At 40.5% G+C, this 10,331-nt stretch overlaps 1 protein-coding gene across 4 annotated transcripts in view; it reads left to right on the forward strand.

Annotated features, from left to right (window-relative positions):
- Positions 1 to 382: 382 nt before the first annotated feature.
- Positions 383 to 10,331, forward strand: part of LOC109485275 (programmed cell death protein 4-like) — an 18,801-nt gene continuing 8,852 nt past the window's right edge. For all 4 annotated transcript variants that reach the window (XM_019788773.1, XM_019788775.1, XM_019788774.1 and 1 more), the window contains exon 1: positions 383 to 867. In XM_019788773.1, the coding sequence (XP_019644332.1) occupies positions 582 to 867 (286 nt within the window). In that variant the 5' untranslated portion in view covers positions 383 to 581. The remainder of the gene's footprint in view (positions 868 to 10,331) is intronic.

Genomic DNA, 10,331 nt, shown 5'->3' on the forward strand with positions numbered 1-10,331 from the left:
CGTTGTGCGAGTGTAACATGAGCTCAGGGCGCTGTGCACCTTCATTCTCAAAACTAAGCGTAGCCATTTGAAAAAATTGGTTGACAATAAACGCAAAACTTCCAATCGATGCATTTTACATTTGTCATTGGACGTTCTGAACAGCCGTGAAGAAAACAAAACAGCTTACGAAGAAAAACGCCCCCTTTGTGAAAACATGTGGTCATCTTTGTTTACCAATTTCTTTTGTAAACATAGAAGCGAAGACGTCATTGTCCACGTGACATAAATAGAAGATCTGATTGGATACCAGGAAGGATGAGCTTCTATTGGTTCATAGTCTCCATGTCGTAATACAAATTGGCCAATAGAAAGATGTTAGAAATGTCACGTGAGGGGGCGGAGCTGATGCCACAAACATCAGCCAAAATTTTCCAGTGGTAAAGTCGTGTTTCTATATTGTCTCCGTAGTATCTGTCCTCACACCACCTCTTTTTCTTCTGTTCAGCCTTCCTTAGTTCGTCACTATCTCCAGAAAAGCTAGCTAGCCGTGTTTTGCCACAGTATTCTGCCTGTTAGCCTCCAGAAACGCAACAACAACGATGGCAAGCGGGGACGTCCTCTCACCTGAAGTGGAAGTTTTCCAACAAAATGGCGAGGTCGAAGGGGAGGTGGATGAGAATTTCTCCGAGTCTCCCGCGGCCTCTCCCAACCTCAACGACCTCCGACCGAAGCTGAAGGCCAAGCGTAGGGCGAAGAGAAGCCCTAGCAAGGAAGACCAGCAGTTGTCATCCACCAACGGCGTCAATGTCAGCCAACTGAGCCGATCCAAGCCGAGATACGACCGCAAGTCCCGCACAGCCTACGGACGGGGGCTTCCCAAGAAAGGTAAACAATAATACGTGCAGCGCAGTCTGTCTAAAGGTTGGCTGCTGACAAACTTGTGTCAGCTGCAGGGTATTGTTTTTGTAATGTATAAGTGGGGAGAATATGGTGTTATGTCATGTCCAGACAGGACTGGATGTTTTTCACGCCACGCGGTGGCTAGAAAGCAGTGGGGCTCAGCATGCAGGCGGTACATCTATTGACATGCAAACGCGAAGTCGTACATTTAAATACCTTTACTCTTGCTGCTGTCGGTATTGTGCGAAGGCATCGTCAAAATTCCTAACGCTGCTGTGACAAAAGTCGTTATCTGTTCGTCATGGCAAGGTGTTGTTTTTCTGCTGTCGTCTGCGGGATTTCCTCAGGTCAGCTGACCGCGCACAAACTGATGGACTTTGTTGCCAAACAAGCCCAACTCCCTGACCACGTGGCACGGCACTTGTTTTGAGTGGGGGAATTTTGCCTCCAGGCACCAACAAAACAGGCCACTTGTCCCCCAGGCATAACCTTCACTTGCACACCTGCCACACAATGTAACCACAACTATGTTGATTGTTATTATTTTGTTAGCATACATGTTATTTCTAAAAGAGGCAAACTTTTATGTGGCTTTTAAGTTTTTTTTAGTTGACAGTGCGGTGCTCGAAATTAATGTTTTGGAATAGGTGCATTGGTGCATTGGTTCACCCAATTTTTGGGGGGGCGCACCGTATAAAGTAAAATAAGTACAATGTCGGACTCAGCAAAAACTTTAATTATGTTTTATTCCTAAAGAAATTACTACAACAATTTTTTGATTAGTTTTCTGACACTTAGATGTAATTGTTGTTAAGGATACGCTGTATCCTTTTAACATCTTTTCTTAACATATGTAAACCTATGAAAATATTTGGGGTGCACTGGTGCACCCACAGAAAAAAAATGGGTGCACAGCTTCAAATTTGGGGTGCGCTAAGGTGCACATTCACCTGGTATTTTGAGCCCTGCAGTGCACATCTCCTGGGTTTTTTTAATTCTAATGACTCGAAGAAGTCAAAACCTGATGTACGTCCTTTCACAACACAATAGGTGAAAGCCATAGGATTTTCTACATTTCAAAAGCTTTTGTTCTGATTCATTCAAGTGATGATATTGCATTTAAAAACAGCACCCTCTCACAGAAGCAGATCTATGGGAAGGTAAGTTCCACTGTTGGATCCTTTTCAAAAAACATCATTACTTTCACAGTGGTGGTGACATTCTCTTGCACAGCTTGTACCAAAAAAAATTGACATGGCACTGCACAAATAGTTCCAGCTTTTGTGATAAAAGAACTGACCCCTGTCCTCAATGCTCACTAATTCAATGGAAAGCTGGTGGAGAAGACAACAATTCCCTGTCATTTTGTAGTGTCAAGTCAGCAGATCCTGTCTTTTGTGACTTGAGTTGTGATTTATCAGCGATGTGCTGACAGGCCTGAACATGTGGCCATCTTTGTGTTGTACAGGACTTCATACAGAACAGATATCAAAGGTATAGGATAACAGTACTATACTATGAATGAGGGCCTTGTGATGGGCTGTAAGGATATTGTTTATTCAAAACATGTTGTTATTTCTTATTTTGGTATGTAAATTTCCGTAACTTCCTAACTGCCCAATTCCAGTTGTGCATAATACATGCTCTTTTATACAAAGTGCTTTCATTATGTAAAAATGGTCATGTTTCTAGTTCAACTTGTTAAGAAATTAAAGAATTGCAATGGAATGAGTTTATGTGCCCTTTGCATAAATATGCATGTGTAAGGAAATATTGTATGAAGGCTAGAACACAAAGAAATATATGCATTCTGTTGGCCTGTGGTTTGAGGTTATTTTTACCCTTCAGGTTTTGATGGGGTTTACTCTTGTGACCCCATGATGTGTTCTGTTCCACCCATAACCAAATGAACAAAAGAGTTGGTTTGTATGGGTGTTTCTGCAGCTCAATGGCTGCTTCGGACATCTGATCTGCCCTTAAAATGGGCAGGGCTGTTCAGGGCAGGCCTAATGGTAACTGATGCTAAGACTTGTTTTGGCTGTGCATAAAGCCTGAGTAAAATAGATTAAAACAGCTCAGGTGTCAGGACTCAATGGACAAGTCTTATACTAGAGGCTGCAGTTTGTGCAGAAAAGGAACTTAGCTGGAATTTCAGGTGGCTACACATTCCTGTTGCTGGGTGTATGGCAATAAATTCTTGCATTGTGAATCTTTGCATGTTTAAAAATGAGAACAGCAAATAGGACATTGGTACAGTAGAAGCCGCTTATTTGAAAAGCCAATTTGTCAGCACATTTTTTTCAAATACCTGGCCTTTCCGATTAAGAGACTCTGAGGCTCAAACTCTCGGCCTTCATTGAAACTATGGGGGTGGGGGGTGGACAGGGCATCGAACACATAACGACACAAAGAATACAAACACGAGTCACATTTACGCATTAAAAACAGTGAACTTTATTGAGATCGGTAAATTTGCTTTTAATTTTTTTCGTTGACGTACACACGTATTTTTTTCGTTTTTTCCAAGACTGGAAGAGCGCCGCGATACGTTAGACATCATGTGCTATCGGCAGGCTCTACTCGAACGAATAAACAAATTATGCTACGTTTGCTACGTACAAAACAAGCAACGAATACATGCACAATCTTCAGCCTGTACGTACTTTTACATCACGAAAGTAGCAAAAAATAAAGTTTGATTAACGGAAAACTTCAATCAAGTAGCGTACAGACAAAAATGCAGACGATCGTCATGAAAGCAGTCGATAGCACAATTCACAAAGGATCGCTTCGATCGCTTAATTTTCAGAAACTCCGGCTAGCACACGAAAATTATCGTAACTAATGCAACAATAAACTGTTCATTTCAATGTTAATGACTTTTTAGCTCACGATGTCCGTAGGTTACATGGAAATTTGCGATAGTTGACGGGGATCTCTCGCATTAGCGTTCAGGGAAGTAAACAAAGATGGCGGACGCGGCGTGGGTAGCAGTATCCCATCATTCCATGCGGTGTTTTTTCGCGGCACATTTGGCGTGTTGATGCGGCGATAGCGCCGTGTCGCAGTCGAAATAAACTCAAAATAATGGCGCAGTACACAAGTAGAGACATGGTTTTGATGATTAAAAAATGAGTTGTATGAGAAATTAAACGTTCTTGGAATAAACAGGCTAAAAGAACACAAAAGCATGCCGCATTTGGCGGCTATGAACCGGCTCGCGCTTCTCATTACGTAGTGCCGATGTGCGCCCGACCGCTCGATCAACGTAAATTTCGGCCTCCTTTGTGGTTCAAAACAGACAACTTCGTCCCTTTTGGCGGCTTGATGTCTTGATATAAGAAATTTTCCGCCGATTTTGGTGATTTGTTTGGCATGTTTTTGGTTGAAAATGTGTTGCAACTTGACAATTTTTTTTCAAATAGCCGGCATTGGCTTTTCAAATAAGGGGCGTGATAAACAATTGTGTCAATGGGAAACGGTTTGGGTTTTCACAATTCTTTTCAATTAGCAGACTTTTTCTTATAAGCGTTTTGCAATTAACTGGCTGCCACTGTATTAAAACATGCTGGCCTTGAAATTTGGATTAGTGATCTCATTAAAATCTTGTTTGTATGATGACATTCTCTGCAAATGTCTGAAATGTAGGTAAATTACATTTGAACTCCCAGGGGTCTGAATCCTTTGGAAATAGATTACCTTTCCAAATTGTTTTCCCAATACTTTTTCTAGGTCGAGGCCAAAAGGGCTCATCGACCAAGTGACCTGACAACTGGATGTTCCCATTTATCAGAATATCTGAGTTCCTATTGTGCACTATGCACTATATGTTATATGCATGAACGATGGAAAGTCAAAGATAACTAGAAAGGCCGACATTTGCTTTGGAGCAAATACAGCGATGGCTTCACCACATTTTACGACATGGCAGGGAAAGAATGAGAAACACAAGGGAAAACAATGATTTACATTGATATAACTATAGTATGAAGTAACATACAACTTAACCCAGTTAAATCCCAACAGCCAATCAGCAAGAAGAATAGAGGAAAGCTGCATGCCTATTGGTTGATGCCCTGCATTCCACTGTGATGACTCATGCCCAAACGTGGTAAACTTGGCACACTGACACAGTAATACATTTGCTATAACACAGCCAAGAAGCTCAAATAAAACCATTCTAAAAGCCTGTATCACAAAAATTAAAAAACGCCTGGGGGTATTTGCCCACTGTACCTTCATACAAAATTTCAGGTCCATAGGCCCCAAAATGAAGAAGCTGAATCAATTTAAAGAAATGGCAGGAGAAGAAGAAGGAGGAGAAGAAACATCAGAAAAAGCAATATGGTTTCACCACTTTGTGGTGAACCCATAAATATTTGAATTCACATGAGAAAGGGAAAAGTTTTGTTCTCTTTTGTATGTTTGAAATTGATAGCCTCTCCTCTCAGACCCTGTTCATATCAGGCTTTGCAAAACTGGTTGAATTTATTTATCCCAAACCAAAATATGTCTCAGCCTCAGCTTACAATACAAGGAAGTAGGTTACAGGTGGTTAGTGACTTTTTATCCGGCAAACAGTTAATGAATATTCAAGTCATGTAGGTCATCCGTTGTTGGCCAGTCATTTTGAGTGGCTTCTGTGTTTATTGAAGCAAAACAACACGGAAAGTTGAGGCAGAAACCTTGCACTACCTGTGCAAAGGCAATGGAACTAGGTAACATAATGACAACTTTCTATCCTACCTAATTGTTCAGAAGGAGAATGCCATGGATAAAACTGTGAATATGTTATTGGGCAAGGATCCAGTATTCTTGACGTCCCAAATATTCTGAAAGGTTGGCACATGGCCCAACTGATGACACTTGAAGAATTCAGACTTTGTGGTAGAGAAACACCAGATGTCACATGATAAAGTGTATGGTGCTAGTTTGCATTTTTGCTATACCATAGTAATAAGTATCACAATTCCCAGTGTGTTTTCTGATTACTAGTACTTTGATTGTGTAGGTTCTAAGATAGATAGAAGTATTGCAGGTTTGTAAAGGCCTGGAAACATTATATTTTATGAAACATTGATTTCATATGCACTGTGTCACTGATGATGCTGGTAAAGAAAAATGTGGTCCTTGTATACCCTTTTATGCAAATGAAGCTGTCCTTGACATACAGGTAATGTTTTTGTTGACAAAACAGACCGGATGAGGTCCAGACAGTGAAAAGAATACCAGTCAAGAACCCTGCACAAGTGTGTCAGGGGGAAACAAGTGAATATATTGTTGTCAGTCCTATTACATACATGGCCCAATTAACGTAAGCATAGGTGAAGGTAGGTCTGGCGGACTGATAACAGTTTAATTATTAGCTTGTTTGTTGACACATCATGGGAGAATGAACAGGTAAGCCAACAAGTAATTCAACAAATAACCTCGGAGAGACATATGACTGCAAACATCAAGCCATTTTGATATAAGCACTCAAGTTTTACAAGTACCCAGTAAATGACATGTATATAATGTGACAAAAATGCATTTGCTAAAAAAAAGAGTGTTTTACAAACTAAGTTGGCTTATCAATAAGTTGGCAATATAAATAAGATTTAATGCAATGTTCAGGTGAGGTTGAAATTATTTTAGTGTATATACATTTATGTGTACAGTTTCCAATGGTAATACATGTATGTGGACATTGTTTGATATATGAGACTGCCTTTGAACATCATCAATCACAACATTTTACTCTCCCTGTTATTGTATCCATGCATACCCTCTAGGCAGACAGTAAAGATTTCAGCTGATAAAGCTTTTACATGTCATTAGCATATCCAGGATGTGGGTGATGTCATATATCAAAGATAGCTCACTTGCATGTACAGTATTTAGTAAGTATTTTATCCTTACAGTTTACACAACATTATCAAGGCTATATTGTTATAACACCATTTCATATATTGATATGTAATAGTAATATGAATAGAGAATGCATTTGACCTCCGTTTTTTTGCTTCAGTGAGTGCTTCCTAGAAGACCTAATAGAAGATGCATAAATACATAACATATGAATGTTATGGTGCCCTCAGCTGTTGCAGTTCAGATGTCCTGTGCATCTGATCAAAGTCTTCCTGTTGATTAATGATCACAGACATGGCTGATTTTCTCTGCTACAGGAAAGACTGTGAACAGCTGTTACATGTAGACCTTCCTAGAGGGTGAATCTTGGCCCTCTGAACTGCAGAAAGTACATTGTATCATTGACCAGTAAGAAAACATGACATTGATGCATTTGGAAGGATTCGAGACAGGTGGCATTTGACCCCATGGAGATAAATATGTAACAGTTTGATGCAGGGAGAATTGATTTTATCCTTGATGTTTGTCAAGTTTGTTATGAAAATTACTTCATACTTTATTTGGATAAAAATTGCCATTCCAAAGAAATATTTTCTGTCAATTCTCTATGTAGCAGAAACTGCCAAATTATTTGAATGTATTTAAAGAGAAGCCCTCTTGCCCCAAGAAACATGTTTATGCACAGAGCCAGGGCATGTGGTACACTAGTCACATGGTACTGTTGTTTTGATCAGTGACTTCTGTATGACCTCCAGTCTCTATGGCCTGTAGGTTGCCTCTAATAGATTCCCTCCCTGGCTGAACCCTAAATAAGAACAAGGCTGAAAAAAATATGATATAAATTATGAAGAAAGGTCAGAATAGTTGAATAATTGGCCAGACAATTTAAAGGTATCAGGAAACCATGCAGGTGAAAGTAGTCTGACAGACTACCACAGTATGACCCAGAATGTTGTTTTTGTGACCCAGTTGGGACTGGAAGGCAGGATGTTTCCAGTTGTGGAGGGGAGACCAGGTTCCAATTTTTTTAGAGGTTAGCAAGTTTAGTTTGCCAGGACTTCGTGAAATGTGCAGATGTCATATATTATTATATAAAAGGTTAATGAAATGGTCACCGTGGAAATAAAAACACAGCAACTGTCTTGAGATTTACAGATGTACCCTAGCATTAGCTTAGTTAGTGGAAAAGTCGCTGGAATTTTAATGGTACAGGACAGTAATTTAGAACCCTGTTATGTGTTGTGTAAACAGCGCAGGAAGACTACTGACTACTGGTGTCTATATGGGGTGTCTGATCATATGACCTGACCCATGAAGTCTAAGGTCCCATAACACATGTGTTTGTCTTCAGCTCCCAGGGCCATATTCAGGTCAGATCCCACAGAAACTTTAAAAACCCATAAAAATTCTTCAGCATTCAGTTTGTGATGATAAATTTATCTGTTCTGACAGGTGATATTTACTGGTGACATTTATCTCTTTTCCCCATGTGACATACTTTGTTGTAGACTGGCTTGAGGTCATTGCTGACAATGATATATTACCTGATTATAGTTTGTGCTTATAAAGGCTGTAACACCAGCAGCCAAAAGAGTAAAAAGTCTTAAATTAGCTGTCGACCAAAAAACTTTATCTTTGAAACTTCTCTCATTCATCTATCAGAGAGAATTTGACATGATAAATTTTAAGTTGGGAGAAATTTGGCATGACAACAAGTCGTTTTTAGTCTATTTTTGTGACCAGATGTGCATGTTTATTCCCATTTTCCTTAGGAGGCTAAGGGACTGTACGATATTTACCGGGGGGGGGGGGCGGTCGTCTGAGGGGGGAGGGCCTAGGAAAAAAATTTTGAGCCGGGGGGAGGGCCTAGGAAAAATATTTTAATTTGGGGGAGGGCCTAGGTAAAAATTTTGTCAAAGATCCCTTTAAGTCCACAACGTTTTTATACACTTTCAAAACATGATTAACGTCTGTCCCATACATGTCGTAGCGATTTGCTGGTCATTGGAATCGGCAGAATTTTACGCTCCAATAATATCCATCCCTATTATTATAAAATGTATTCGCCCAAATCTCCCACAGTCCTCTTCAAAATCTTGCATTTTCGCCAGAATCGGCGAAACTGGACTACACAACCAAATTACATGGATTAAAGTCGTGTCAATCGCGGCTATCGAAACGATACCGATAAAAAAATGTAGGGAAGGCTTGTCGGAAGGTTTTGAAAATTAATTTTCGCCGTTCAACGCACCCATCCCAGTGGTGTGCGTGCGTCGGCAAAGGTGACCCGCTGGTCCCGCCTCGCAACTCGCTCAAACTTCTCGGCGTGGATGTCGGATGTTAATTTGGTATTTTTTTTAAACCAAGGACTATTTTAACATTTATATCTATGTCCCTCCAAAGTTAATTGAAAACCACACGTAACTTGGCAATAGTGTTTCCCTGTTTGTAATAAAATTGACGCGGAAGAAGTTCGTGGACGAAAGGTAGGCTAGATTTATTTCGATTACACTGACTGACCGTAACGTTACCGACTTTAATAGCTCGATGTACCAGCGAAATTTGTGGTGCCAAATTTGCCCCTCAACATGCAAAACATGGGTTGAAATTCTAAAAGTTTTCCGGGGGGGACATCGCCCCCCCCCCCCCGCCCAAAAGCCGGGCCTACTCGGGTTCTAGTGGCGCCTTCGGCGCTTCATGCGGGGAAAATTTGTAATCAAAATCTCGTCCTCCCCATACAAAATTTCACTCTCTATGATTCACACCTGGGGGAGGGCCTAGGAAAAATTTTTTTACGCTACCCCCGGACGACCGGCCCCCCCTCCCCGGTAAATATCGTACAGTCCCTAATGGTTTGGAGACCAAACATCAGAAGTCACTGTTGGCCTAAGAGCCACAGCACATTTCTGTGAAACCACAAGATAAGCTTTCTAGGCTAAGTAAATGTCTTGAGTGCAGAACTGCTTATTTACTAGGCAACCCCATTAACCCAGTCAATCTGTGGCGAAGCTCACTGAATAAGTTGGAAGTGGGTCTGTTGGTGGGATTGCAGGTTTGTACCATATGTCTGAGTCCTTCTTTCTCAGATACACATTGGTAGTTTGCAGAGCATTAAGCGCATCGCATCTAGCTTAAAGGCTTTGGTTTGATGGTCAAACAGTTAACTCCAATATGTGCATTGCTCCTAAAAATACATGAAGGCAGTCATAGCTACATAAGCATCACTGTTAGCCTTTATGAAAGGTCTACAAAGTACAAGACGTGCTTGCAATGTCACAAACCTTGTGAAAACAAATGAAAGGCAATTGAAAACCAATTAAAGGCAGTGCAGTTGTTAAAAACGTAATCATTTTCAAATTAATACTAACACCGAGCAGATTATTATTGGAATGAGCAGAGCACTTTGGACTAATGCCTCTGACCATTTACAGCTTAGAGGTACATATCCAATATTTTGTCAAAAACTTCTCTGTTACATAGCGGATCATAATGACCCCCAGTGGGGGTCTTCACGCTTCGTTAAAAATTGAAAAATCTCAATATTTTAGACGAAATCTTGAGATCTTATGACCTCTAAGCTGTAAGTAGTCAGAGGCATT

This window comes from Branchiostoma belcheri, unplaced genomic scaffold, assembly GCF_001625305.1.
Source record: "Branchiostoma belcheri isolate BF01 breed outbred unplaced genomic scaffold, Haploidv18h27 scaffold74, whole genome shotgun sequence".
Lineage (NCBI taxonomy): Eukaryota > Metazoa > Chordata > Leptocardii > Amphioxiformes > Branchiostomatidae > Branchiostoma > Branchiostoma belcheri.